General features: G+C 42.3%; 1 protein-coding gene across 1 annotated transcript; it reads left to right on the forward strand.

The window, feature by feature from the left end:
- The first annotated feature begins 1,039 nt into the window (after positions 1–1,039).
- ARPP19 (cAMP regulated phosphoprotein 19) lies at positions 1,040–21,949 on the forward strand. Its single transcript, XM_084640743.1, has 3 exons — positions 1,040–1,298; positions 9,412–9,534; positions 18,155–21,949. The coding sequence occupies exons 1-3, from the start codon at positions 1,254–1,256 to the stop codon at positions 18,323–18,325; spliced, it is 339 nt and encodes a 112-aa protein (XP_084496869.1). The 5' UTR covers positions 1,040–1,253; the 3' UTR covers positions 18,326–21,949.
- The last annotated feature ends 4,348 nt before the right edge of the window (positions 21,950–26,297 follow it).

Here is a 26,297-nt window from a genome sequence, read left to right on the forward strand (position 1 = left end):
TTTTTTTCTCCTGCTGATAATAGCTCATCTTAACTAATTAGCCTCTCATAGTTTGTATGGTAACTTCCAACTTATCTGTATGTATGTCTGTATGTGTATATATATATATATATATATCTTACTATATGTTCCATTCTATGCATCTGATGAAGTGGGTTGTAGCCTGGAAAAGCTTATGCTCTAATAAATTTGTTAGTCTCTAAGGTGCCACAAGTACTCCTGTTCTTTTTTAGGATTAGGATGACCATACATCCCATTTTGGCTGAGACAGTCCATTTTTAAGCCTATCCTGGCCGACCTGCATTTTTTTGCAAAAGTCGGGGGTAGGCTACGCTAGGGGAGCAGCAACGCCTGCCACATGGGTGGGTGGGGAGGAAGAGGCAGGGCTTGGGCCAGCGAGGTGGGTTAGCCCCCTGTGAGGGGAAGAAGGGGAGCAGGGCATGGGCCAGTCACATGTATTTGGGATGGGGGGGCAGGGCTTGGGCAAGCAGTCTGGTTCTTGACCAATGGGAACTGCAGAACTGGCACTTGGGTCAGGGGCAGCATGCAGAGCTTCCCTGGACGTCCATGTGCCTAGAGGCCACAGGGACCTGGCAGCCACTTGCAGGAGCCGCATGGAGCCAGGGTAGGCAGGTAGCCCGTCTTAGTCCTGGGCCCCCACTACACTGCCAACCGGACTTTTAACAGCCTCGTCAGCAGTGCCGACCAAAACTACCAGGATCCCTTTTTGACCGGGTGTTCTGGTTGAAAACCAGATGCCTGGCAACCCTAGCAAGTGGCTCAAGCCAGCCCCATGCACTGTCCCATTTTCCCTTTGGGAAATATGGTCACCCTAGCTAGGATGCAGTTTTAATGCAGGTCCCCCTTGCTCTCTCCTCTTGAAATGGCGTAATCACGGAGCAGTAGCCACCCTAAGGCTAGAACAGGCCAAAACAAAAGACTATACTACAACTCCCACTTCTCATCTGCAGAGGGAGGCGGATATGACGTTAAAAAGCGGAAGTCGAGGAAGAGAGATGCGGAAGTTGGAAAGTTCTTTTCTGCTTATTCGCTCTCTCCCAAGCCGGCTGAGTTGTTGGGGAGCGTAAGAGCGGAGGAAGTTTGAGCCCGCCAGCTCGCCGTCGTAAGAGTGGCGGCCATCTTGTGCGGGAGGCGATCGGTGCGCGGTCCGGTGGTGGTAGCTAACGACTGAGGCGGCTGCGCTTCCCCACTCCCTGCCGTCTCCTTTTCTAGCAGCAGCTGCTGGGGGTGCTATGTCCGCCGAGAGCCCGGAGCCTGCTTCGGCCGAGGAGCAGAAGGTGGGCGGCTGGGTTGTGCCTCCTCAGGGCACGTGGGGGAGGGCGGCCACTCTCTCCTGAGCTGTGTTGGTGCCGGCTGCCGTCGGGGCCCGGGGCAGGGTCGGCTGCGTCCAGCCTGGCCCAGCAGCGTGCTCCGTCTCTTGCGGCGGCCGGTCCCCTCTCCTGGCCTGCGGGGGCCGCTGGTTCTACCCGGGGCGCGGTGCCCCAGGCCTGAGCTGCTGTTCGGCTCTGCCCGCGCGGAGGCCCCGCTTTGCTCCTGGCCAGGGTCTTGGGGAGCCCCCCAGGCGCGGTGGCCGCTGCCGCGGAGCAGGCCGGGGTCGCTGCGGGAATGGGATTGTCTCAGGATGGCGCCTTGCCGCCGCCGAACTTGGCTGGGGAGGCGCCTCGGGAGCGGGTGTATGCGAGCTCACAGCTTGGGGGTGACTTCCCCGCAGGAAGGTTGGGATGGCGCGCGGCCCCCTGCCCCGGCTCCCGCAGTGAAGCGCTGCGGCCCACTGCAGGATCAGGAAGCTTTTACCCGTGCTGAGCTCTGTGTCCCGGGGGGGTGTTGCTGGCTGCGGACAGCTGGGATGTGTGACTGTGCGCGGGGCAGGTTGCAGGCCCTGGGCTCCATAGCTTAACATGGCTGAGAGGTGAAAAACACTAAGATATTGACCTTTGCACATTGTTTCACAGGGGGGAGTTTTAGTCTCCTGACCAATAAACCATTAATATGCCTGGGGCTGCGGGGAATGATCACTTTCCCTCTCCTTATTACTCCCAGGGCCTTTCCCTTTCCCCCAGCTAGTCCCTGTAGTCGTCTGTGTGCTAGGGGTCTGAGGTCTTCATGTGAAGCCTTGGTGGAAGGAAACTCTCCACCATTTTACCAGCATTGTAATTTTTGAATGGCTCAAGGAGCAGCAGGCTACTTGAGAGTCTCTCTTGGCTTTTCCCAGAGGCCATAAAGAATGGAGAGCATCCAAAACAAAACTGCTATACGTACTTATGATCTGTCGTCACTGAAAATGGCCACTTTAAAAGAAATCATTGGCCAGTTTTAAAACATTACTTCTGTTACTTACAGCATCTTGGAGTTTGAAAACTGGAATCTAGCTTCCCTCATTTTATGCTGTCTTTACTTTTTTTCTTGATTTGGACTACAAAAAGTCTCCCTTCTTTTTGGGTTTGTATTATTGCTTACGGTCTGCATTGCAAACATTAAATGGTTTGGTTTTTTTTAAGTCTTCCTAATTGGACTTAAGTTATGGAATCACTTCTGTTGTACTGAAGTGCTGTAACTTTTTACCCCAAACAGTCTAAACTTAGGTGATAGCCTTAAGAGAGTAAACCAAATATATGTCTACATTAGCACTTTTGTTGGTATAACTTATATCGCTTAGGAGTGTGGAAAAAAACACACCGCATAGGGACATTAGTTACACTGACAGAAGTGTCAGTGTGGACAGCCCTATGTTGGCAGGGGACATTCTCCCACCGACATAGCTACTGCCGCTCATTGGGGGTGGCTTAATTATGCCAACGGCATAGAGCAGCTACCTGGGAGACCTTTCAGTGGCACAGCTGCATCTGTACAGCTTTGCCACTGTAAGCTCTCGCGTGTAGACATGACCTAAAGCTCTGCCGTCATCCACCCATTTTCTTGTGTCTGACCTGAACTAGTTGTACAGGCAGAAAGGGTTTGGGGCTAAAGTTGACTGATTGAAATGTTTTAATGAAGACCTTACTAGTTCAGACTTCCTACAACAAGTTCAATTTTCTATGTTCAATAGCTTAACGTTCTTAAGTTTGGAAAACATTTGTGGAAAAACTATTGACAGGACAGTGTTCCTACCCAAAATGTAGTAAAAATATTTCGGACTATGCATCACTATCAGAATAGCTCTGTATACTTGAGTATTCTTAATCCTAAATTATGCAACAATATAGCTTATGTGATTTCTTTTGTAGTGTTCTAGTTCAAGCAATTGACTCAGGCTGCAAACTTTACGATATTAACTAAATATCAATATGAAGTCTTCAAAGTTTAAACACTTAATGGAGATTTTTTTTGGAACCAGACACTGTATCACTGTTCTGGTGCTGTAGTTCTACTGTGAAATTGATTTGAAACAGACCCAATCTAGTTTAATAGTCCAGGTCAAAGAAATTTAAAAGAACAAACTCTGAATTATAAAAACAGAACTTGAATTTTATTTGCATCCTGTTAGGATGTTGTTTGTGTAATTCTTACAAAGTTGTATTAATGGAATTAAAAACATTTAATAAACTGCATACTAGATTTTATTGACTGGTAGTTTAATTTATGCACCCTCAAGTTATTTTATTTGGGAGCTGGGAACATCTTGCCCTGCCCTCTTCCCAGTTGTCAACTAATAGTAAATTAACAACAACTTTTTCAGGGTTACTTGCTTTAAAATCCATGCATTTTGTCACATCTTTGATGTTCAGTCTCTCACTGATTTTATGTGCCAAGAACAAACACAGGAACCCAGTGACAAGACAGGAAAGCAGTTGACATAGTCACCACCAGTATTTCCACAGGACAAATCAAATGTTGTCTTTTGTAGCAGGAAATGAGAAATATTGCCTGAAAGATTTAGCAACGTTTTGCCTGGGAAAATGTCACTGTTCTCATAAAATAATATTTCGATAATCCAGTGTAGAACTGTAGTACCTCTGTATTACTTACTAAAGTTATGCACCCAGAGAAAAAATTCCTAAAAGCTCTGGAAGCACAGAAATAAACCCTGATTCAGTAAACACTTATAACTGAAACTTGGACAACTCTTTAGATTATAAACTTTTTATTTTGCAACACTATCTTCTGTGAAAATCTGACTTTCAAATAACTCTTGTATTTGGATACAGCCCAATAATGAATCTGAACTGGGCAGGAATTAAATCATCAGAAGTTTTTCTAGTTGAAAGAGAGATGTTTTAGAAACCTTTACTGTATGCTTGTTAGAGTAGAGGAATAAAAAATGTTAAATAAGGGATAAAAATAAATTGAAACTTCAGTTACAGCCGAACTAGATTTTTCTTGTCTTTGGTGTAAAATTTACGGGGTGGGAGGAAGAAAGCGGTGCCCTGTCACAAAATACCTGTCATTTGCCAAAGAATGATAATGGACTTTGTCAGTTCATTTTGTCTAGCCTTAGAGCTTCATATGTCCAAGAAGCCTCTCCTGAGAAGCTGCAGTTTACTCCTGTTTGAATATCTGCTTTTGCCACAGCAATTTATCTTGAATTTAATTTATTGGTCTTCAGATTCTTATTTTTGTAAAATCTCCCTTTGGAGCACTCTCCTTGATGTTTTGTTCTGGTATTCCTGTTGAGCGGACTATAGTTTGAGAAGAATTGATAGTCACGTCTTTGGGTCATAAAATTTATTAGAAGAAACTGTACATCTACATATTTAGATTTTTTTTTGTCCTTGTAGGGAAAAGGAAGCTGTGCATTCTCATCTCTGCTCCAAAATTTGGTTGTCTGAGACCTTTTCTACACTACAGGGAAAAGTCGATCTAAGCTACGTCGACTTGACTTACGCTGTTCACGTAACTCAAATTGCATAGCTTAGATCTACTTACCGCGGGGTCCACAATATGCGATGTTGATAGGAGACGCTGTACTGTTGACTCCCTTTACTCTTCTCGATCCAGTGGAGTACAGGAGTTGATGGGGAGCAATCTGTGGTTGATTTAGCAGGTCTTCACTAGATCCACCAAATTGACCGCTGATGCATCACCCATCGAGCCTATGGTAAGTGTAGACCAGCCGTGACAGTGCATTGTATGTCAACCATCTTGGTTTGTCCTACTTAATGAAGAGTTGCAGAATTAATTCCTTTAGAGCGTTTGCATGCTTCCTTATGGCTGCCTAATACAGAAATCTGTTAGTTGTACATGGCCTTCCTCCAAATAAATTGTCAAACATCTGTCTGGATTTTGCTTTTTGTAACATGTCTAGAGAATGTATCCTTTTCCAGAATTCACTAATGCCATTGATGTATGGGTCTCCATTGTTCTAATCAGTAGTAGACAACCATATTCTGGATCCTGTTCAGGTATTAATACACTTAATTAGTTTTGCCACAATAGCATAAATGCAAATTCTATACGTTTTTTGACTTCATGGTAATGTGCTGGCTTGTCAACATGTAAACTAGCACAAGCTGAGTTTCCTTTAAGAGACAGCAAGACAGTGTATTTATGTAAGTTGTTGGATGTTGACCATCATTTATTAATGTCATTAGATGGAGATATTTGTGTGCATATTGTCTTAAATGTCATATTTGTCTTAAATGTTCTGTCTTTTCTAGCTCTAAGTTGAGTAAAGGTGTTGTGTGAGGGTCACATTTACCAAACATCAACAATCTATAGCTATAATAACCATTAGCTGTCAGAGTTTGTCAGAACTTGCATGGAAGACTTCCTGGGAAAACACATGGTTTTGTACAAAGTGATGATATTGTGTTCAATTGGGTGTCACACTTCTCTCTGTCTATGCACACACAGTGACCCAGTGTGATAGGAGTCACTTGTCATGCTGTCTGGAGTGGCTCACAACTGTTAGTTCCAATCTTAAGTCAGACTGTCAGAAAACAGGGCAGGCACCCCAAACTGGTGGTATATTCTGTAATTAGATTTCATCAAGCCAGTAACAAATGTGAACTCCTGAATCACTATATCAGTATTACCATGTCACACACAGTCCCCTTAGCATTTCCAGCCCATCTTGCCACCCAGACAAACGGAAGTTTGTGCTAATGGTCACATAAACCAAAAATCATACCACATCAGGTTTCTCCCAGTCCCAAACGACCAGTCGTTTGCCCCCGCATCAATTCATACTCTGAATCTCACACCAAAGATAACGCTGTCAGCCAGTTCTCTAATAGCTAATAAACCTTTAGTTAGTTTAAGAAAAAGAAATGAGTTTTTGAGAGGTTAAAGCAGGTAAAATACATTAACGTGTGAGTCAAAGTTTGTAAGTCCAAAATGATAGCAGAGATGCAGTAATCTGCCAGTGTCCCAAAATCTTTTCAGGGCTACCCAGAATAACTCTGGGGATCTCCATCTTTTTGTTCAGTTTTTCTGCCCTGTTAGAATCCAAACAGTTCAGAGATAAAGGATCTTCCTTTGAATCAGAACTTATAGCTTCTTCTCCGTACAACAATTTGATGATTGTTTTACTCTCATAATGGCCAATTTGCTTTGAATTAGCATTTCCACTTACAAGGATATTACTCCTGGGAGAATTCTCTGTCCCCTCCAAAAAATTTTTGCACACGGTATTTTAAAATTCTGCAAATTTTGTTAAAAATAACATGACATGATCACATCAGATTCAATTATTTTGGTAATTTATTGCAAAATACTAGCTGAAAGGTATGTCTGTGACAATACAGACACACAAAGAATTTCCCCAGGAGTAGAGTGTTAAAGAAATCCCTGTGACAACGCAGTTCCTATTTCTCTGCCTTCTCTCTCTCCCCCCACCCCTTTGCCCCCCCCCGCCAAGCCCAGGTGGGAGGCCAGACACCCACAACCTCTCCCACCAGAGATCAGTTGCGGGGCCCTCCTGGCCCAGATACCTGCAACTGCTTCACACACACACACACCCCGAGCCCAGCCACAGGGGCCCCCCAGCCCAGATACCCGCCCCCCCTTGCCCAACACCTGCACCCTCCCCCCCAAAGATCTCAATTGTGGGCTTCCCCAGCCCAGACACCCACCCCCATATCCCTCAGAGCCCAGGGATCCAGAGAGAGAAACAGCCTGATGCTCAATTCCAGGCTTGTGTGGAGTTTCCTGCGTGCTGCCACCTCCTTCCCTCTGGTCATGCTGGGAACTGCAGCTGCTGGTAACCCTGTAGCTCCCTTGGTCCCCTGCAGCAGTGTCTTCTATGTGTGAAGTGGGCTCTGCGGGGTCAAGTGGTCCCTAGTGGCAGTCAGCAGCACTGCAGCCCATTTCTGTGGGGGAAAGGAAGTTCTGTGCACACAACATTAATTTCTGGAATGCGCAGTGGTGCAGTATTCCCCAAAGAGTTTGAACTACATAATGCGAATGCCTGCTATTACATTATAATAGGAATAGATAAGTGAAAACAATACAAGTAACGTTCCATTAGTTTTCGTTAAGTTCTAACACCTGAATATACTTCATTAACATATACTTTGATCTATGGTTATTTAATTACCAGGCATGTATAATGTTAATGTAATAGTAAGCAACAAGATATAGATAGGCAAAAACAATACAATTAACATCTCCTTTGATCTCTGTTAACTCACAAGAAAATTGCCTTGAATATATACTACTACATTTAACTTCTTTGATATTCACACACAAGTGAATTGGCCTATGGCTCTGGCCTGAGCTGATCTGTCAGCGTCACAGCACTATTGTTGGAAGTGATCTTTATATGTGAAAAGATATCTTGATCAGTACAACCTCTAAATGAGATGCCATTTACGGTTCAATGCAACTTCGTGGGACTGTTAAAACTAGACAAACAAAAAAATGTACCGGCGGGTACAACATTGTTTTGGCAGAGAGGTGGGTTAGATGACTTGATAGGTCTTCCATATCTATTTACCAACTGGCTGCTTTCTTGTTCATTAATGTATTGAAATAGACTGGTGCTCCTGCATGGTGAGCTCATGCTGTCATTGAATTTTCTGTGATGATTCCAAAGTCCTTCCTCACAAGATCATGCAAATTCAGAGCCCATCAGTATGTGACGAAGTTCAGTCTTTTTGCACAAACTTATACAAACTGAATTTCATGTAATTGTGTAATCTAGTTCTCCACTATTTTTAAGTTGGGAGTGTCTCACAATTCTCTACTGTTGAGTTGTGTCTGGACAGAAAAATATTGCATGTGGTTAATCCTCAGGTGTTCCAAAGAGGTAACAAGGGGAAGTATGATACCAGGGAGAGGCGTTAATTATGGCAACGTTCAAAGACGAGCTGGATGCAGTTGGGTGACTCTCTCAATGAGAGTTCTCATCCCTTTACTTCTTATCCAAAAGTCTTGCCGTGTCTTCTTTTTCACAAGAGGAGCATTTAGCCAGCCTTGCGGATTAAAAGCAGTAGCAACCAGCATAAATCAAAAGGGCCTCTCCCAAAATTTGCCACAATTGAGTACCAGAAGCAGTCTAGGCTTGGCCTCTGCATTGGAAAGTAACATCAACATAACAGTATTGAATAGAAGAAAATACTTGTTTCTGAAAATTATTGGTCTGATGATGATTTCATGTGTATGGAAGATATGCACATGCTCTTTCATATATACATATAATACGAGCAGATAACCAAAGTAGAGGGTGATGTTGAAAAACAAGAGGCTGCAAATTCTTGTCTGTTGAGTAGACATCTTTAAAATGTTGAATCACTTGATGTGTTGTACACATGAGTCTGTTCCAGCGATGCGATGGACATTACTCAATCTTAAACTTGTACTGTATCAGCCTGTGGAAATCTGTTAGAACGTATATCAAACTACTTATAGATTCATTAGTGTTCCATAAAAGGCCAGTATCTATAAATGTGCTATAATGGCAGGCAAGGATTCAGAGCTGTACTATTCTGATATTTGTATGCAGTGTGGGCTGATACTAATACTCCATAGCTATAGTACAGTCATGAAAGAGGAGTCTTGTCACAAACTAATATCTACACAGATCTTTTCTTGTGCAGCTTTATGTACGATGCAGCAGGGATACTTGGAAAAGGTCCCACTGGCACTTGTATAGATTTCAAAAGTTTTTGTACCACCAATTTTAGATTGAGAAATTAATCTTGCTCTATGAAATTGGATATATTGGCTGATACAGTGTTATCAGCTATTTGTAAAATTGGAGTCCTGTGAGATACAGCAGGAATCTCTTTTTTTGCCTTGTATATTTAATTTTAAGATGGGAGGGGGACACACTCTATAGTTGCTGCAATCAAAGCTCTTGGAAAAATGCTGAACAGTGTCTAGTCAAATCCTCTCTAATAGTTTGTGGCATCAGATGGCTAACATAGATCACTATGCTATTGAATTGCTCAGTGGGGGAGTTCTGGCACAGGTGTTTATAGAAATAAATTTTTTTAATTGCATATGTTTCAGGAAATGGAAGATAAGGTGATCAGTCCAGAAAAAGTTGAAGAAGCAAAGTTGAAAGCAAGATATCCTCATCTAGGCCAAAAGCCTGGGGGTTCAGATTTCTTGAGGAAGAGGCTTCAGAAAGGAGTGAGTTCTGTTTTATAAATTGATCGATACAAGTCACTTACATGGAAAAGTAAATGTGGAATGCTTGTTGCTGTGACTTTTTCCCCCCACTATACTGATGCAGATAATGCATACATTGCTGCAAAGGTTTTTTTGTTGAGCCAGAGAGTAATGCTCTGGAAAAAGCCATGCAGTGTTCAGAATCCTTTAATGTTATTTTTTGAAGTCAGTAACTTTTTACACTATAGCAGTGTAACTTTGCCTCAGTGGGTCACAATTGAGGATGCCAAATTCAGGATGAACTGCTGAAAAAATAGGGCAGATACACCCCAAGATTGGTGGCTAATCTCCCATCGGATATACCAAACCAGCAACAAAGTAAACTTCTGTTTCACCACACTGGCTAACAAGAAGTCATAAAAACAGTTTCCTTGGGCATCCCAGTCCTTGTATTGCCACCGAAAACACTGGATTTAGAGATGAGTGGTTCTTTACAACCAGTCTCATCAAATAAAAGGTTCTTCTGGTCCCAAAGGACTAGCTACACACCCAGGTCAATGTATAACTCAGATCTTACCCCAAAATCATGCTGATGCCAATCCTTTAGTATCTAAAGGTTTATTTATAAAAAGAAAGAAAGAAAGGTGAGCATTCAAATTGGTTTAAAGGAATTAAATACATACAGTAATTGCAAAGTTCTTGGTTCAGGCTTGCAGCAGTGATGGAATAAAGTCTCTGGCTGCATCCAAATCATTGTAAGGTCCTCAGTCCATTCATTAGAACGCTCCAATTAGGATAAGTTCATAGTCCAAAGGCTTGGGCAGGAAAGAGGCTGGAGCGTGATAGAGGCAAAATGGAGGGATTTCTAGGGCCTGTAATATCCTCTCTCATGTGGAGGGAAACTCATTGTTTAAAAAAAAAAAAAAAAGCAAACCTCAGCACAGCTAGTGGAAAATTACAGAGAAAAGATGTGAGTTTGGAGTCACGTGGGCAAGTCACATGTCCCTGCCCAATTTTGCTCTGTCATTGTAGGAAGCCATTACCTATACTCCGGACAGCATGTTTACAGGATAATCCACTCAGTGTAGATGAGCATCTCCCATGGTCCATTGTAAGTTAAGTGTCTTTTGATGGGCCACTCAATTTGAATAGACCCTCCAAGATGTACTGCCTAGCTACCTTGTTGGTTATCCCAGGAGAAAACATTTGAAACACAGGTATAGAGCCAATACTCATAACTTAAAATACAAAAATGATACATGCATACAGACAGCATAATCATAATCAGCAAATCATAACCTTTTCATAGACACCTCACTTGACAACCTTTGTACAAGTTTTGTTGCAAATGTATAACAGTGGTTGCAACAATGATCTATATCAGTGGTTTTCAAACTGTGGGTAGCGATCCAGAACTGGGTCGCGGACTGGAAGGGACTGGGTTGCGGAAGCTCTGGTCAGCACCACCAACTGGGCCGTTAAAAGTCCTGTTGGCGGTGCTGCCCAGATAAGGCAGGCTAGTCCCTACATTTTCCGACACGCACTGTGCCCCAAAAGCAGCTAGCAGCAGTTCTGGCTCCTAGGTGGTGGGCGGGGGCACGAGGCTCCATGCACTGCCCCCGCCCCGAGTACCTGCTCCGCACTCCCATTGGCTGGGAATTAGTCAGTGGGAGCTGGAGGGGATGGTGCTTGAGGGTGAGAGCTGAGCAGAGTTGCTTGCGCGCCTCCGCCTAAGAGCTGGACCTGCACCTGCTGCTGGCTGCTTCCGGGGTGCAGTGTGGTCCACGGTGCCAGGCCAGGCGGGAAGCCTGACTCTGCAACCCAGCTGCGCCGTTGACCGGGAGCCACTGAGATAAGCCTGTGCCCCAAACTCCGGCCTCAGCCCTGAACCCCCCCAAACCCAGAGCCCCTTCTTGCACCCCAAACCCCACCCCAGAGCCTGCACCCCCAGCCCAGAGCCCTGACCCCCTCCCGCACCCCAGACCTGGAGCTCCTCCTGCACCCCAGAACTCTCATCCCTGGCTCCACCCCAGAGCCTGCACCCTCAGCCCAGAGCCCTGACCCCCTCCTGCATCCCAACCCCCTGCCACAGCCCTGAGCCCTCCCCAAACCTGGAGGCGCTCCTGCATCCAAACCTCTCATCCCTGGTCCCACTCCAGAGCACACACCCCAACCACCAGTCCAGAGCCCCCTCCCACACCCTGAACCCCTCATTCCCAGCCGCAGCCCTCACCCCAACACTCTGTCCCAGCTCTGAGCCCCTCCCATACCCTAGACCCTTCATCCCCAGGTCCGTTGGGTCACGGACATCAACAATTTTCTTCAACGGGGTCGCCAGGAAAAAAGTTTGAAAACCACTGATCTATATGGTCCTATTTTAATCAGCTAGCGTCACAAATGGTAAAAGCCATCGGAAATTATGTTTGTTCAAAGATCATGCCTGCAAAACAAAACACTAACAATCTGGCACTGTAACTGAATACAGCTTCAATGACTCATCCAACCTTTTTGAGAACACTAAATTCAAAAGGTGGCCCCTTGTTGCCTGACAGTACTTCCATAAAATCAGCCGTCATTCCACTGTAGTAAACATTTAGGGCCAGAACCTGGTCTCTGCTACAGCTGCTTTGCATTGCTCTTATACCATCCCTCCTGTTTTAGGATTGCCAAAATTAGTGGCCGCTCTTAAAAAATATTGACCCATCTTCCTAGTAACTACATGAAGGCCGTAATGTTTCACTGAAATTTGTGCCAATGTACTGTAGACATCACAGGTATTGTAGTCATAAATTTATATCCCAGCCTGGAGAGCACTCAATCCATTAGATCAGTAGTATGGAATGAGTCAGCAGTTTTGTTTTGTTCCAAACTCAGCCAGTGATTTTTGTTTTTTACACTGGGCAAGTGTCTCATCTATTTTGTGCTTTCATTTACCCATCTGTAAACTGTTCAGTATGTTTGCATGAAAGGCACTATGTAAAGTGTCCTCTGTGATTAGATGAGCAGTCATGGTAGGCCAGGTGTTGTGCAAGCTTCTGCAACCTCTGCCAGTACATGCACCTCCAGATCTATAGCATCCTAGCTTTTACTGTTTGTTGTGCAGCTCAGATGGGAGTGGCATATGAAAGTGAAGTCAAGCCATCTTTAATCCCCCATCTACCAGCCAATGCAAAGTTATGTTGGCAGTTAATGGCCCCCCAAAATTGGTGGGAGGTAGAAGCTGTGACATAGTGGGGATTTTCCCTTATGTTGTATGTGAGCCTTACTGTTTTGCATGAATGCTATGCGTGCCTCAGTTTCCCTGTGTATTGCACCAATGTCTAGGTGGTGGGAATAAGGGTGTGTGACTTTTGTGGGGGCTGCTCCAGCTGCCTGCATGGATGCTATGGCTGCCCCTTTGTAATCTGAGACCCAGGAGGGGGATGCGACCAGATGACACTTGGCCCGGGAAGCGAGACAAAGGCCAGAGGGGGAGCAACGGGCAGGGCAGGGACCGGGCAGCTCGAAGCGAGTCAGTCTCGGCTGGCTTGGGGCGCAGGGGGAGGACCAGAGCCATAGGTCTGGGGTCCCTTTTCCCCCGCCCAGGATGGACTTGGTTGAAAGTCACTGATTTCTGTGCTAACAAGTTCTGTCCTATGCTGTGTTCCTGTCAACTAATAAACCTTCTGTTTTACCGGCTGGCGGAGAGTCACGTCTGACTGCGGAGTTAGGGTGCAGGGCGCTCTGGCTTCCCCAGGAGCCCCGCACGGGTGGACTCGCTGCGGGAAGCACATGGTATGGAAGGGGATGCTGAATTCTCCAAGGTCAGACCCAGGAAGGGTCTAAGATGTCTCAGCTTCTTGTCCTGGAGACAGTATGCTCAGAGAGAGGACGCATGCTCCCCCAGAGTCCTGGCTGGCTTCATATGGAGTAGTTTAGAGCATCGCCCTCGTGACTCCATGACAACAGCTTCCTGAACGTGTCCTTTTTTCTGTACCCTGAGCTGGAACAGCTGCTACGCAGGTCCTTTGCCACATGAGTGGACTTCTCAGGTAGCAGTTAAGATTGCTTTTTGCTGCTTTGCTGTTGGAGCAGCACAGATCAGCCAGAGTGGGGTCAGGATCTTGCCCAATAGATGAAGCCAGTGTAAATGAGGCTGAATTGGGAACGGTTAACCACATTATTATAGGGACTCCTCGTTGTTTTCACATTATTATAGTTCATCTGTGCAATCCATAGATGGAAGGTAAGTGCAGAGAGGTGTGCTCCTGGATTATCCTCACAGAATCTGAGTTGTTTGGGGCTTTTTGTATGATCGTTAGAGTACAATTAACATGTTCATTCACTTATGCTCAGAGAAAACATTTGTCTTTAAGCAGAGTATCTAAATATGTGCTCATGTATCTCTTGAACTATTCACTACAGTTAAATATAATGTTGCAGTACGAAGGACATTATGATCTACATGCTTTTGCTGGTATAGTTTATTTCACTGGTATATGATATACTGGCAAAAAGGCTGCACTAGGAGGGTTTTCCAGTTAAGTTCAAAGTGTAGACCTGGCCTAAGGCTCTCAGGTAAACACAGATTTGGTGACTAATGGATTGGCGATCCAAGGTCAGGATGCAAATTGTGCCCCCTGTCACCAGCCCTTCCCAGTTAATTCAGGGGCTGTTAGCTCAGGCACTGTATATTGCAGCTGCTATCATACTTAATGGAGAGCCATTCAGAGCTTCACAGGTTGAAACCAGTACCTTAAACTTCTCTTAGAAATGAGTCAGTAGTTAATACAGAACACTGAGAATGGGTGTAATGTGCTCTCTGTATTAAACACTTAACTAGTGTGTTACATGTTCTACAGTATTCAACTTCCAACTGACTTGAATTTATAAACCTATAAATAGGGTAATCCGTTCCAGAGGTGATATGGAATATGGAGGAAGCTTAATTTTAAGTCTGATTTTTGGCCTCCTTGTATAACCTAAAAATAGTCACATAAGCCTCAAAACTGGCAAATCTGGGGCTGAAGTAGAGAATGTCCTTTACAATATAAAGGATTGAATGGGACAGCAGGTTCCTGAATTATGTTTGACACTTTGCAACAAAAAATAAAGCTAGAAAAAGATGAAAAGTTTAGTTTACTAAACACTATTAGCTGAGACCTAGTGGGTAGCAGTAAAATTTGGTTTGCCTGCTCCAGCCACTATAAAATTAGGTCTCAAGTTATGGTTTAAATATCAAAATTGTAAATCTCTAGCTTTTTCTTTGCAGAGTCTTCAAAATGTAACCTGACTGAGAAAAGGGGTTGACATTGCAGATTCTCTCCACTCCCAACTGTCTGTCTTATAAGTAAAACAAAGACCAGTCTTAAACAGCCAATTAAATTTGGGAAGAACAATCTTGTTATGTATTGACATTTCTGGTAGACTTGAACCATCTACATGTCTCACTTTTGAAGGGACACTAACCACTTAAATCACACTTCCGAATTTTAATTGTCAGATTTGTTTTATTTACCGTTTTATTTTACTGGCTTTTTTTTCAGTATTCTCTGCGTTAGACAGTGTTCTGTGTGTAGCGGGTTTCATTGTATAATCACTTCCCTTCTTTGTTCATTATTTCTTTTAATATGCAGCATGGGAAGACACTTAAATTGAATTGTCTTTGGAAATAAAGCAAAATTTTTGTTAGTAATTAGATTTTGGTGGGTGAGGCACATGTTCACAATCCAACAATCATTGTTAGCCCATTGATACAGGGGGATAAAATATGGCACTGCATATTATGATTTCTGTTCATGTGGCACAGTGGCTCAATTTTGAAGCAATTGTTTCTACAGTGTGCCACAAGTCTTCAGGAGGCAGTTTTCCTCTATGTCCAGTTTGCTTTCTCTCTGACACTGCTTTTGTTCGGCCAAAAACAAAGAGCACTGTCCCTTCCATAAGCCTAGTAAACTCTACACTGTCGTTTTCTGTTACAGAAATATAAGAGCGAAAACTAATATTATGGGGGGAATCGTAGACACACTTAGGGCTAGATTTACAAAGGGATTTAGGAGCCCTAGTGGAATTCACAACCCTGAATTAGATGCTCAGACTTCCTACAATGGATGGGGAGAGTTCGGTGTCTAAGAATGGGAATAGCACAAACCACCACACTGAATGGGGAGCTGCCTAAGCCAGCCAGTAGGAAATGCCAAGGAAATTGTATGGCCTGAGCTCCACAGAGAGAGTTAAGTGCGTAAGTCTGGACTGGAGGGAGGCAGCCAGCTCCACTTGGGATGTGCAGCCATGATCTCTCTCCTTGAGTTAGCTGGTGTGTGTGGTGGGGATTTTTTTTCTTTCTTTTTTTTTTTTTTTTTTGTAAGAAACGCAGTAGCAAGAGGCAGCATCCCTGTTTTCACCTTTGGTTAGGGTGTATGGGAGACCTGGGCTCAATTTCCCCCTTTGCCTGATGTGGAGAAGGGATTTGAACTTGGGTCTCTTACTTCTCAGGTGAGTGTCCTGACCATGGGATATTCGGGGGGAGGGGGGTGTCACAGTTCTCAGAGTGTCCTGTTGGAGCTGTTCCACTAATATATATAATTATCCATTGTGCCAATGAGAGTGACTCTGTAGTCCAGTTAGGGCACTGGAGTGAGAGGTGGGAAATCCCTGTTCATATCCCTTCTCCACATCAGTCAGAGGAGGAGGAGGAATGAAACCTTGGGTTTTCTATATCCCAGGTGAGTGTCCTAACCACTGAGCTGAAGGTTATAAGGGGCTGCTGCCACTCTACTCTCCAGCCATTTTGTGTGGATTTAGGTGTGCTCCAAGCATGCCTACTGGATCAGCCCCTAAAGGCAAGAGTGGCAGCAGAATGCCTGGTTTCTGAATCACACTAGGGCTTATGTTCTGAACTACTGTGAAGTGTCAGGACTTAGACTGCTGTGTACATGCTCAGCTGCTGAAATTTTGGCACCTACAAGGTAGAACAGCTGAGTGGTGGTCCCAGTGGTGACCAAATGTGGAATATAAGTGCCTAAGTCAATTTCTGGATCCAGCCCTTACAGTTAAAGCTGCATAACTGTTGTCATTCTAACTCATTTTCAGTTGCTGTTCGAAACTTTTGCTTCTGGACAGAAAACTCTGAAGGAATTCTCTTTGGAAAGTTAGAAGCAAAGCAGATCAGCTAGCTTATGTGTGAAGGCTATGACAAAAGATCTTTTTATTTGGGGTTGGGGAGTTTCAGAAAAGGTCAATAGATTTCCCTCTGGCTGAAATGTTATGGGGTTAGAAGGTACAACTTGGTGTTGGTATAGTCCTCATGAAAAAGTGTTTTCGTTTTCATTTTCAAGCCTTTTCATTGTTTTGGTTGAAAGTAGGTGGTTTGACCAAATGGGCCTTTAAAAACTCAGAGCATGCTCAATTTTTTTTGTTTTGTTTGTTTTTTCCTAAGATCATAATTAAGGCTATGATTTGGTCGTGGTAGTCACGGGTTCTGTGACTTTACGAGACCTCCGTGACTTCTTCGGCTTCGGCTGTCAGTGGCTGAAGCCGGGGCTGGAGGTGGGACTGTGCGCCCCTGCCCTGCAGTTGGAGCCCAGACCATGTCCTGCCCTGCCTCGCAGCTGGAGCCAGGGCCATGTGCCCCTGCCCCACGGCTTCCCAGGGCCATCTCTCTCCTTTCCCCTCTCCTCCTCCCCCTCCCCCCCCGGCTGTGGCCGGGGCTGTGCATCTGTGGCGGGGGTTAGAGCGGGGACTCTGTGCCCCTGCCCCACAACCGCAGCCAGCTCCAGAGCCAGGGCTCCATGTCTCCCCTGTGGCCACAGTCCCTGGAGGCGGGTGGGACTCAGCCTGTCAGTCCCCCCCCCCATGGAACTCCAGCTGTCATTCCTCCCTACTTCCTCACTCTGCCCCTGAGTTATTTCTAGTAAAGTCACAGACAAGTCACTGGCTCCCATTAATTTTTGTTTGTTTGCCTGTGACCTATCTGTGGCTTCTACTAAAAATAAAGGTGACAAAATCTTAACCATGGTACGTGCAGCTCAGGAAGGACTTTCTGTGAATGTGTCCGTAACTAATTTAGCTGTATAATGTGAAGTCTAGTTAAATATGCTGGGTGTGTGTTTTTTGGGTTTTTTTTTTTTTTTTTTTTAATTTATTTCAAGGTAGCACAGCTCTGGGATTCCTGGAGCAGGCTCTCTATCCTTTGGACTTTCTAAGAGATTTTGGTTGTTGAGGTACATGATTCTGAGTTCTCTTAGCACACCAAGCTTTTCAGGTCCTGGGTTGAAGTCCTTGACAGTGAATGAAGCCTCCTGTTCTTTTGAAAACTATGGTCAGTAGCAAAGTGCTTATATGAAACAGGACAGACCTATGGCTACGTGTGAAATCTTAACATCAGCGTTTCTTCACCTGCCATGCTTAACTCTGCAGTCTTAATGTTCTCAACTTACTGTTTTATTTTGGAGTGTTTAATAAAGCTACTGTGCCCCAAATGGGGTAGAAAATAGTTTTGTTTTTTAACTCTTCGTTTTTCTCCTTTTTAAGAGCACTGCTTTAAACTTCCCACTCAGTTATCTATTTCTGAAGTTTTAAATGGTCTTTGATTCAATAACTGATGTAATTTCATTTGTGTATTGGATAAACTTTTCAAGTCTTAAATATTTTTGTCTTCTAGCAAAAATACTTTGATTCTGGGGATTACAACATGGCTAAAGCAAAAATGAAGAACAAGCAACTCCCTACCGCAGCTCCTGACAAGACAGAAGTGACTGGTGATCACATTCCCACTCCACAGGATCTTCCTCAGCGGAAACCATCTCTTGTTGCCAGCAAGCTGGCTGGCTGACTAGAATGGCTGAACTGCATGAATCTTCTCATTCCTGTTTTCTCCTGAATAGTTATTCCTCACGTTTTTTTTCTCTTCCCCCCCCTACACTAAGTCATTGAGACTGACAGCTTTGCAGGTAGTGGTAGCGTGTGCTGCTATTGTATGGGAGTACTGTTGAGAGTAAAATGTGTAGTACTTGGTCTAGTTGAGAACAATGCACTGATAAAAAGGACAGGTTTGGTTAGAGCAATGTAAAGTAATCTACTTGAAAATGTACATATTGCCTATTTCCTAGTGTAGGACTGGTTTCAGCAAGTGACATCGCAAGTTTTACAATTTTTACTGTTTCTGCTTTCCTTATTTCACCTCAATTGCAGCATAGTATGTTTGTATTTAATATAACTACCTGTTGTGTTGCTTTTTCTTCTGTGTTTGGTTTCTGCTTTGTTCTCTAAAATAGAGGTTTAGACCACAAGTTGCTAGGAGGTAAAGCATGTATAAAAACAAAATTGGGGCTTTGAATGAATTTGTGTATCTGCTCTTGAACTTGAATGGCCTTAAACCTGTCTCAGCTTTAACAATAGACTTTTACTTGGGCAATATTTGCCCATTCTCTTGTAACTCTTGTGAACCTAGTACTTATTTACAACTGCCTGTTGAAGCTGGTATTCTTTTCAGTTCTGTAGTGTAGAACACACTTTTGTTGAAGATGTGAATGAAGTGTGCATGTGCATAGACTGTTGAATTCACTCTTGTGCCATTTTTGTAAATACAATAGTTTTGCACAACCTTTTGCAATTGTCTATTAATTTTACATTTTAAAAAGCAGAATGTGCCAACCAGAAGCACAAGTGATTCTGTACCTTTGAAAGTCTCAGCCTGAAATTATGTGCTCAGAATCTTGCTGCTGAACGTAACAAACTTCTGTACCCAGAATTCATGAAACACTTAACGTAGAAACTTGATTGAGTTGGTCTTAACCCTATGCTTTTGCAGCTGTATTTTTTCTGTGTGTAACAACCTCCAATGTTCATATATGGTAATCTGAATTATGTACCTATGGGCATTCAAAGGCAGGTGCCCATTCTGTTCAGTATCTTTTAAATCTATAGCTTTTAAAGTTGAAATGCTTTGTGGGATATTTGGAATATAGAGAAATAAATGTATGAAAACGTATACTGTCCTTGAGGGTTCCCCAGATGACAGCCTTCAAAACTACTAGGGGTTACTAAGAAATTGGACAGGCATTAATGCATTTGGAATATTTAACGTTTTTAATTGAAAGGATATGAAATCTTGTTTTGCTGAACGCATAAAGTGATGTTATAATATATAGACTTATTGTTGGGACATCTTAGTTCTTTGTGTTGCACAACAAACCCTAACTGGTTTTGATCAACACCAAGAATAGGAACTTATATTATACACTGTGATCTATTGATTAACACAAGATGTGTCTATTGATAGATAATGTTGTAGTTTGTCATTTCAGTAAATAAAGATAAATTTCACTTTCTGTGTAGACAGTGCAGGTCATATGGGGACCTAAATTGCTAGATACAGCAGGTAACACTTAGAAGCTACCAAAATATAAATATAATTGCATCATATCGGAAAGCTAGCTGAGCATGGGCACAATATGAATCAGAACTTGCTCTTTTAGCTGGATCAGGTATTAGTTAATGTAGTGCTTGCTCTATAATGCTTATTAAAAACCAATTAACAAAAAGGCTGTAAGTTCCCCTTTTGAAAAGAGGAGTTCAGAATTTTTCCTCCCTTCCCCCCCCCCCCCCCCCCCCCCCCAAAATCACCTCTCCAAGAAGGCAAGATTCTTGGATAGCTTGCATTTGTCATTCACTTCTTCAAGGAAAACTGCAACACAATTCCTTTGTGTAAACCCAGCCCAATCACAAGCATGCATGAAAGAATATTCTAATTACAGTGTGCATTTAAAAAATCTTCTGTACTGTAATCATCCAAAAAAAAAAAAAAATCTTGTGGGGGAAATGACCATTGAAGAAAAATTAGACTAATCTTTCTTCTTTTCAGTGCCCCATCCGAAAGAATGACTAAAAGGTCAGAAAACAAACAAGGAAAAACTTAGTTAAGCTTAACTCAGACCTATTTGACCATGCACTGTGGCCAAGGGCCTGATTGTTTCCATAGGCACTGAGCACCTGCAGCTCTCATTGACTTCACCCATTTTGAAAATTCTGGTCTCTTTTCATAAAAGATGTAGTGGTAGATATGTTAATTATGTGTATGGTAGGTTTAGATGATTTAAGGGTATTGGTACAGGATTAATTTGCATAATCTTGTCAATTTGACCCTCCCCCATTGGAGTCAAAGGAGGACACTCATCCCAGAGAATTTCGAAATCTCAAAGAAGTCTGTTCCTTTTTACATGTCTTTTTGCTTGTAATTCATGCTAATTACAGTTCACTTTTTCCTTACTTCCATTAAGATTATAACAGATTTGTGAATATTTTTCATGGGAACCAGACTGAATAAACAGTAAAATTGATACCCTGTTTCCATAAGTAAAAAGTTAATCTGGGAAAGGAGAATTTATTAAATCATAAGTGTATACCACAATAGCAAGGAAATACAGATATATATATAGAGAGAGAGAGAGAAAAGTAAACTGCTTTTTATAGCTGTCTGTCCTAATGTGAAAATCCTTCCTTATTTTTGTATGTATGACTGAAAGCAAATGAAAAATTAGGCCTACTGATAGGATTTAAGATTTGGTCTGAAACAAGATTCTAACAATTGAAAGTGACTCAGTGTGCATTGTCGGTGATGCTACACTGTAATTCACCAGGTGAGTTGTCTTGATATTTAAGGAGGTAAAAATGGCTTAAATTTAACATTCCATTCCATCAGCTATAATTCACTATTTTGTACCACTGATTAGACACCAAATGCTTGTTGTCCATTCAGTGGCTTGCAGTTCTTAAAGTTGTAACAAATGCCATTATAGATGATTCATGAGAAATATATATTTGAAGTACTGTTTTACTAACCAGGGAATGACTGATTGTGAGCCTTAACCTCGTCTGATAAACCTCAGCAGCAGGCACAGCTAGTTTGATTATATATACATTAATTAAGACTTAATGATGAAGCCCAATAATCGCTTCACAGTAGATCAAACTTGACTGCTAATGTACACCTACCTTCATCTTACTCTAGCAAGATAACTAAGCTATCCAAACTTGTGTATATAATGTATAATATGAGTTTTACCATTTGATAAATAACCTTTTTCAGAGATCTATCTGCACTGTAGCCTGGTAGTCCCTTTCTTATCTTGCCTTTAAGGATAGGCAGTGATTAGCTAGTAGTACTCATGTAGGTTTATTATACAGTATCAAGTAGCATCAACATTTTATTCAAAATAGTTGCAAGTGGATTAATTAACAGCTTCAAAGATATGTCCCCAAACCTAATAGCACTGAAGGCTTCTCTCATTGTTCATGGTACTGTAGGACAGTGTTTGTGCAAAGGCCCCAGAAGTGCTGTTTTGTTGGACATATTCTTTACACCCACTCAAGAAGTTAAGGTGATGAAATGTCAATTGCTTCTTACAAACATACACGTTGTATAGTATACATAATAAATTGATCTACTTAGTTTTTATTGTGATGTGCAAATTTGTCTTGTCTTTACCATGGTCTCCAAACCATATTGCATATCTTAATCTTTATGAGGAATTTCTAGAACCCAAATCTTGCTCTTCTGTATCACTAAAAGTATGACTGGACCTCAATTTCTAGTATGTTGGACTACAGAACTACTTTAATGTAACCATGTTTATATATCAGCGCTTATTTGTCTAACATAGGCAATTAAAACTTACTGTTTGAAAATTTTAACTCCTTAACAAATGCTTGTTTCAATGCCTTGCATTTTTGAGCAAAGGTGATTTCTGTGAGAATTAACTTTGCATCTAGAAGATAGCACTGCAATAGATAGTAACCTTACCTCAAAACTTGGCCCTTAGCGCCCAAATTTTGATATCCAAAGTTTTACCAGTAACTTTAAATAGGAAAAGACCATAGGAAAAGACCAATCCGGTAAGCCGAAACCATGTTTTAATGTGTCTTCCTTTTGGAAGGCTTTCAGAATATTTGCAAAAGGCAGGCTGACGTCCATGCATGAGAAATCAACTGACATCACTGAAAGGTAGTATTTTTTTATTTAGAAGTAGACAGCTGTTTCCTCAATCAATCTGTTTTACTATATGCCTGCTAATGCTGTAGTAGATTGCTCTTGATGGCTCGTTGATACCCCTTTTCTAAAAACAAACAAAAAAACCTGTTAATATAAACAATCTTCCTCTTTTTAAAGGCATATAATGTTCAATCTTCAATTTTCACTTACTCCATAAACCAAGAATATTTTCATATTTAGTCACTCAAATCGTGTGCCTTGATAACTAAGGCAAATATTGACCTTTCATGGTTGTATTTGTGGGCTACTGGACATCTCATGCCAATCACATTGCCGCATAAATGCGGCCTTTGGTATGAAACCTCTGACGTGCCAGTGAACTGGTCAAAGAGAGTGACAAAAGGCAGGGTGCTAGTCTTTCCAGTTGTAAGACTATTTTACAGCAAAATTTTAAAATTCTTCCACTGTACTGCAATTTCACCCCCCTGCTGAAACAGATGTGACTCGGTCCAGTTGAAAGTCAGTGCAATCCTCAGGCCCTTTTGAGTAGTTAACCAGAGAGAACAGAGAGCTTAGACTTCTGCTGTCAGAGTACAGATTTCTCTGAAATTCTAAATAATGGCATATCCTGTGAATGTAAACATTTTAGCCTAATTCCTAAACAACCATATTGCTGTGGACAAAGTTGACAGTTCTGTGTACTGATCTTCATTTTTTATGTTCATTTAGATCCTATAGACCAAAATATCTGTGCCAACGACCCCATCTGCAGCTTTGCTGAAAAGATCATGTTAAGGAATGCTGGTATTAGTTTTGGCAAACTACTCAATACCTAAAGGTATTGATTACCCAGTAAGTCTGATGGGCATTGCAGCCTTGGAGGTGGTGGGACCAAATATGAATGGAGGCCTTGCATCCAAGACCATAAGTGATGTGAAAACAAAGTTGTGTGTACAAAAGCCTATACAATCCACTCCATAAAAGGGTGAACTCATGCTGCAATTTTACTTGATATTTAAATAGAGCTCCACCATGCTTTTTTCCAGCTGAGGCTTTCATTTGGCAAAGGATGTCTGTTGACTGCAGCTTGAGCCTTCTCCCTGGATGTTGAAAGGTGCATGATTCGTCCTACGGAAAGCTAAACTAAGCACTAAATATATGTTCAGTTGCTTACTCCAGAAACAACTTTTGTTTTGATCTACACCCTTGTGTAAAGTTGCATATTCACAGTATGCACTGAGATTTGTTTATTCATTTTGAAAAAAACAAACGTCTACCAAACTTAAATGTGTATGTTCCTTTATTTGAATCTGGCTTACAATGGAATATGGAGCATTTTTTGTTGCTGTCGTTGCTTTGGGCTCTGTCCCAACCTAACTAAAAGCAGAGATTTTCAGGAGTTATTTTTAACTCCAGTAGCAAAATAGTGTGACATGGAGACTTGCAATGCATTTTCTAGAAGCTGGATGAAGGACTTGAGTCTTGTGAACGTTTTTTATTTCCAGGTTTTTTAAATACATCGCTATTTCATAACTTAGCAAATAAAAACAAGCTTTAGTGGCCTGTTTTAAATCTTTATGTAGCCTTAAGATAACTGGTATTTCCTTTAAAACTTTGCTCCTGTGTAGTTGTTCAGCTGTAGACATAACTGTGCCTTTCTACTCCATACTCCTAAGATGTCCATCACACTTCCTCTGTTTGTGAAATAACCACCAGTGGAGAATCCTGGTGACGTGGAGTGAGTTTGATGATATGGAGGCAGAAGTCTAACCTGTCTAGAATACAGGCTCTTCTTTATTGTGAAAGAGAATTCCCATTATAGTTGTTTTTAGCTGGATTTGAGAGAAACGAACATTAAGAAAATAGTGTCCAACACTTCAGAATGGAGCAGATTTGTGAAGATTCGGTCAGAACTAATTATAGTATTTCTATAAGCTCAAAGGGGTACTGTCAGCTATTAGCACTTTTGCTTAAATAGAAACCAAGTACCTAAAATAAAAAAATGTGATAAATTCCTATTAGAACATACATAGCAGAATCAAGACAAGCTTTGAAAAGGCTGGGATATTCCACGATGTAGCTTAAACGTCTATTTTCTGAAAGCTCACAGAAACCCAAAACTTAGTACAGACTGCTCAACACATTCTATGGGTATCTCTGCCTGAAGAGTGAGAGAGAGATATAAAAGCACGTCTCTTACTGCCTGTCTCCTATGGTAAAACCCCCTCCATCCTCTAGTTAGTAGTCAGAGAGGCTTTTAACTATGACTGGCATGTGGGTACTCAGTGAGACAGAAGCTGTCATTGCTTATTTCCCACAACTAGAGACTATAGCACAGATTCTTGGAATTCATGATGAGTTTAATATTTTGGGAAGGAGAGGGAGGGATGTAGCCTCTGCTTTTTGTTTCTTCTGCAGAGTTGACTATGTGTCAGTCCAGGCCCATAATGTAACGTAGGCTATGTCCACACCAGCATTTTTGTCGGTGAAACTTATGTAAGGCAGGGGTGTGTGTTTTCACACCCCTGACCAACAGAAGTTTTACCAGCAAAAGTGCTGGTGTGGACATAACCTACGTTACATTGTGGGCCTGGACTAACACATAGTCAACTCTGCAGAAGCAACAAAGACACTCTTTCACTGATATAGCTACTGCTGCTCATTGGGGGTGGTTTAATTATGCTGATAGGAGGGCTTTCTCCTTTCAGCATTGAGCAGCTACACAGGAGACCTTACAGCTGCACTGGTACAGCTGTGCCACTGTAAGGTCTGTAGTGTAGACATAGCCGAGAAGCTGTTCCAAGTTAAACTACCAGTGACTCTAAGGGCCCAGTCCATCAGCAGGGGTAGACAAGACAAGCCATTCCGTGCCACCTATGCCTGCAGCATGTATTGATTCAATGCCATTGGATGACTCCCCCTATCCTGCAGTGGTCCTGTGGCCATCTAAAGAATCCAAAAGTTATAGTATGGCACAAAGAAAGCTACCCTGCACACCAGGATCTGGGCCTAATGGCTCAAAGAGAATTATATAGGGCTAAAGTTGGAGCAGAATTTCTCTTCAACAGTTGAACCAGATTACAAAATGGGTATACACAAGAGAGCTTTAAATGACTGGGTAATGCTCTTTTTAATCTTTGGAAAAAAATTCTACTTCTACAGTATTTTCCTATTCTAAATGTCTGGAAGATAACTTTCTCAACATTGTCTCTGCTTTGATTTGAAATCCAGTATAAAATAGTGTATATGAGAACCCTGTCATAGTTGTGTTAATTCTGACTAAGTAACCAAGTGACTGACTGCACCTAGGTATATTACAGGCATGCTGTTCCTAAAAACTGTCACTGCCTCTAAATCCTGATCTTTAACAATCTTGAAATCCCAGTTCAGATGGAATTGTGCCCAACCACTAGTGTGTTTTTGGGTACACACAAATATTTTGTATTTGTAATTACAATTGAATCCTGGGCTCCAACTGTGAATGGCTGGTACAATAATCCACTGTTCAATCAAGCTCCTGAAAGTAGAATTTTGGATTGCATTTAACGTACAGATCATCCCAAAGAAACAAGATAGATGTATACCTGAGCAAGTGCACAGACAGCAAATTCAGGTCCCTTTTAAAAAATAAAGATCAGTAAGTTCATGTACCCAGAAGGAGCAAAAGATGAAAGTATCAGAGAGAGGATACAAGTGTGTGGGCAATGGTGACAGAGAATAGGAATAACCAGAGGGTAGTGGTCATTCCTGTCATGTGGTCAGGAAGACACAGGCTCCAAGGGAGTGAGGAATTCAGTGAAGAATATAGGGTAAA

The sequence above is a fragment of the Lepidochelys olivacea genome (assembly GCF_965140295.1).
Source record: "Lepidochelys olivacea isolate rLepOli2 genome assembly, chromosome: 10".
Classification (NCBI taxonomy): domain Eukaryota; kingdom Metazoa; phylum Chordata; order Testudines; family Cheloniidae; genus Lepidochelys; species Lepidochelys olivacea.

Bases quoted from the DNA above. Each gene is read 5' to 3' on its own strand.
- ARPP19 (XM_084640743.1), top strand. From the start codon at position 1,254: ATGTCCGCCGAGAGCCCGGAGCCTGCTTCGGCCGAGGAGCAGAAG. The intron at 1,299-9,411 runs GTGGGCGGCTGG...CATATGTTTCAG, and splicing joins CTTCGGCCGAGGAGCAGAAG to GAAATGGAAGATAAGGTGAT. The intron at 9,535-18,154 runs GTGAGTTCTGTT...TTTGTCTTCTAG, and splicing joins GGAAGAGGCTTCAGAAAGGA to CAAAAATACTTTGATTCTGG.